Source organism: Hyperolius riggenbachi, chromosome 7, assembly GCF_040937935.1.
Source record: "Hyperolius riggenbachi isolate aHypRig1 chromosome 7, aHypRig1.pri, whole genome shotgun sequence".
In the NCBI taxonomy this organism is placed as follows: Eukaryota; Metazoa; Chordata; class Amphibia; order Anura; family Hyperoliidae; genus Hyperolius; species Hyperolius riggenbachi.
This window is the reverse complement of record NC_090652.1, coordinates 65,900,303-65,904,358: the sequence shown is the minus strand read 5'-3', so window position 1 is coordinate 65,904,358 and position 4,056 is coordinate 65,900,303. Positions and strand designations below refer to the sequence as shown.

Genomic DNA, 4,056 nt, shown 5'->3' with positions numbered 1-4,056 from the left:
GATTTTGATGATCTATTCTAATAAATATACAGTCTGTCTTTATATCTAGAATGTATGGAGTATTTATACCCCTACTATGTATCATCAAAATGATTAACCTCTAAACTAATAAACAATAAAAGGGGCAAAGAAAGAAAAAAAAAAGGGTGTGAATATAGTTGCCGAGAGTATATTGGAGTGCATTTGAATATTATTTTAACTTTCAAATAGAGTCCTGGGGAATTATATACAATCTGTGAGAGGGTATGAGTTCTAAAACTACAATTTTTGATAATTGAGACTGAGGATATAATTTGGGCCATAAATCAGTCTTCCTTAAAAATGAATGCAAATTTCCTGTTTTGACTGCCCATGACTTTTCTGCTATGAAGTTAAATTCCACTTTTTTTAAGACATCTTCAAACCTTGGAACCTGTGTAGTCTTCCAATGTTCAGTAATTTAGTGGCTATAAATAAATGATTGAAAATAATTCTTTCTTTGGGTGGTAATTTAACTGTGTGGATGTGCAATAATGCCATATGTGGAGGTATATGAGAGAGACTTACAGGTAGTTTTTTTTTAAAAATCTTCTATTTCCTTCCAAAGCGGTTGGATTTTTGGGCAAGTCCAAAATATATGTTCCAAAGAGCCTGTATGATTACACTCTCTCCAACATAATGGTGAAACCTTAGGGTCAAATTTTGAAATTTTTTCTGGTGTAAAGTACCACCGCCACAACAGTTTAATAAAGTTTTCCAAATGTGATACACAATGTGAAGATTTCTTCACGGATCTGACTGCAGATTCCCATTCTTCCTGTAAAATGTCCATTTTGAAAAAGTCTTGCCATTTCTTTAATTGCCATTTGGGGACTTCTCCAATGACATTTTATTGACAAGTTTGAAAATTTCACCTAGGAAAAAATTCAGGTGAAAAAGTTAATTGCATATGGGCTCCTGTGCCTGCACTGGGACAAAACAATCCTCTGTTCTCCCATAGCCACTAAGTTTTGTTTTTGCCTACTCAGCCATGCGAATGGCCACTGCACCTGTGCAGCCCTAGCAGCATGTGAACTCAATCATGCTCCCACCGAGAATGTCCTGCACATGCACAGAATGAGATAATCTCATACTGCGCATGCACAGGGCAAGCAGATCATGATCAAGTTCACACGCAGCTTGGGCTGTGCAGGCACAGTGGCCATTCACCAGGCTTAGTCGGCAAAATCGAAGCTCAGTGGTTGTGGGAGACTGGAGTACCGATTTGCCCTGGCATGGGCACAGGACAGTGGCAGGGGGCTGGTAGAAGCCCCATATAAGTGAAACTCTTTTTTTTTAAGATCGTTTTAGGTTCCCTTTAAGAGAAAGATACATTCTGTGACAGTCTACTTAGTGATTTATCTATTAATATAAAGTTTGATAACACAGACTGATTATATATTTTATTTAGCCTTTGCAGAATATTTTGCTTGACATGATTATTACAAGTGATTTAACATAGATTAATGGCAAATCAAACAACTTTAAAAGATTTGTTCCTCTCTGGATTATCTGAAAACCCAAATCTTCAGCTTCCTCTCTTTCTTTTCTTTCTTTCCATGTACCTCCTGACAATAATCTGGAATTTGCTGATCATCGGACTCATAATAACTGATGCCCATCTCCACACACCCATGTATTTCTTTCTTGGAAACCTGGCCACTTTAGACCTCTGTTGTTCTTCTGTCACTGTTCCACGGATATTATTTGATCTTCATACCAAGACAAAGATAATTACAATAACAGCTTGCTTGACCCAGTTCTTCTTCTTCATCTTCTTTGCCGCCTCTGAAATTTCTCTGTTGTCTGTTATGTCCTATGACCGATACATTGCTATCTGTCACCCTTTACGCTACATGCAGATAATTCACTGGAAAGTATGTATACAGTTTACAGTTTATGTGTGGTTTATTGGATTCACTTACTCTTTAATTCACACCCTTTGTTCTGTACGACTGACATTTTGTGAATCACATATTGTAGAAAGCTTTTTTTGTGACTTGCCTCAGTTGTTTCAGATCTCCTGCAGTGACATCTACGTGAACGTCCTGCTCATCCTTGTCTTGGGAGGCTTTGTGGGACTTGGATGTTTTGCCATGACCATCCTGCCCTATGTCTTCATAATAAAAACACTACAAAAGATGCAACACAAAGGAAATAAAAGTAAAGTTTTCTCTACATGCTCCTCTCATCTGTCTGTAGTCTTCATATATTATGCCACATTCTTTTTTAATTATTTTCGCCCAAGTGGAAGTACTCCCTTTGCCATTGACAAAGTGGTGTCTGTCTTCTACACAGTGATCCTTCCACTTCTCAATCCCCTAATTTACAGCCTGAGAAACCAGGACTTCAGAACAGCTTTCCGAGGAGCAATGAAGATCGTCACCAGTTCAAAAGCAGAATTCTTCTAAATGAATGTATCATTCTTAAAGGGGTTCTGTTTCTGTAGCGCTTTCTAAGAACAAAACTGTTACTTACCGGGGGCTTCTACCGGCCCCTGCAGACATCTTGTCCCACGCCGGTCCTCAAGAATCCTCCATTTACCGCCGCAGGTCACATCCATGTATTCATCTAACTAGACAAATGTCACTGCGGCTGCGCGGCTGTGTGCATTCTCGTTCCTGCTCGCATCTCGAAGAGCTTACTGCGCAGGCACAGTACGAAGTTTTCTTGTACTATGCCTGCGCAGTAATCTCCTGGAGCTGCGAGTGGGAGTGAGGACACGCACAGCTATGGCCGCGCAGCCGCAGTGACATTCGTCTAGTTAGTTGAATAATTGGATGTGCCTCGCGGCGGCGAACAGAGGATTCTTGAGGACCGGCATGGGACAAGATGTCTGCAGGGGGCCGGTAGAAGCCCCAGGTAAGTGACAGTTTTCGTTTTAAGAAAGCACTACAGAACCCCTTTAAAGGTGGAAAGTAAGTGATAAGCCTGGTTCTTAAATCAAACCTGTGTAAAAAATATGCTTAATAAATTGAGTGTCAAAAATATATAAGGATTAATGATAAGTGCCTTATTTATTTATTGATTTATTTTGAGGTCTAGGTTTTTTTTTTTTTTCATTTATATATAAAATGCTTGATGGGCACAGTGAGTCTGTCCCCTAGATTTGCCTCCCCCAGTATGAGTGAGCGAACCTAAAGTGGTGAAATCAATTAAACAGATACTTACCTAAGAAAAGGGAAGCCTCTGGATCCTGTAGAGGCTTTCAACATTCTCCTGGCTCCCACTATTGCCATGAGCAGACCTCTAGAACATCTCCAACAACAGCTTGTCAGAAATGTGATCATAAAGGCACTCCTTTTCATGCACGAGTGTGGCCATACTGCTACTGCAAAAGTACAGTTGTGTCTGTGCAGTAAGCTGGAACCACTGGACTGGTGCATGAAAAGGAGTGAAGCTGCAAACTTCCAGAGGGTCCCAGGCAGTGGTGGTAGGAAGCTTCTGGAGGATGTACCTAGGCAAGTATCTGTTATTTTGTTTGGGATTGCCTCGGATTTACTTTAAAGAGTGTTCAAAAGTTCTCAAACCCTCCAGAGATAGTGTGAGGGCAAGCACTGTGCAGATGTAGTAGTAAGTAATGCATTCTGTTGCTATGGTGGGAGGAAGAGAGACAACGGTACTGGACAGTGGACACCACAGAGAGGATTCCTGTGGTGGAGTTAAATGGGGAACAGTGCATTTGGCTGAAAATAACCGGCTTTGGGTCTCTTAGAAATGCAATGTGGTGGCTGTACATATGCTGGCGCGATATTAATCAATCATCATAATATCCTAGAATGGCCACTACTTACAGCTCTCATTTTACAAAGTTGAAATTCACACACACACACGCCCACACGCAAAAACACACACACACACACTACACACACACGCACGCACACACACATACACGCATGCACGCATGCACACACGCACGCATGCGCACACACACACGCACGCATGCACACACACACACACACACGCACACACACATACACGCATGCACACACACAAACACATGTGCACGCACACACACACGCACGCACACACACACAC

At 41.3% G+C, this 4,056-nt stretch overlaps 1 protein-coding gene across 1 annotated transcript; it reads left to right on the top strand.

The window, feature by feature from the left end:
- The first annotated feature begins 1,484 nt into the window (after positions 1-1,484).
- Positions 1,485-2,429, top strand: LOC137526032 (olfactory receptor 8G17-like). The gene has a single exon (XM_068247244.1). It carries the CDS (start codon positions 1,485-1,487, stop codon positions 2,427-2,429), a length of 945 nt encoding a protein of 314 aa, XP_068103345.1.
- Positions 2,430-4,056: the final 1,627 nt, after the last annotated feature.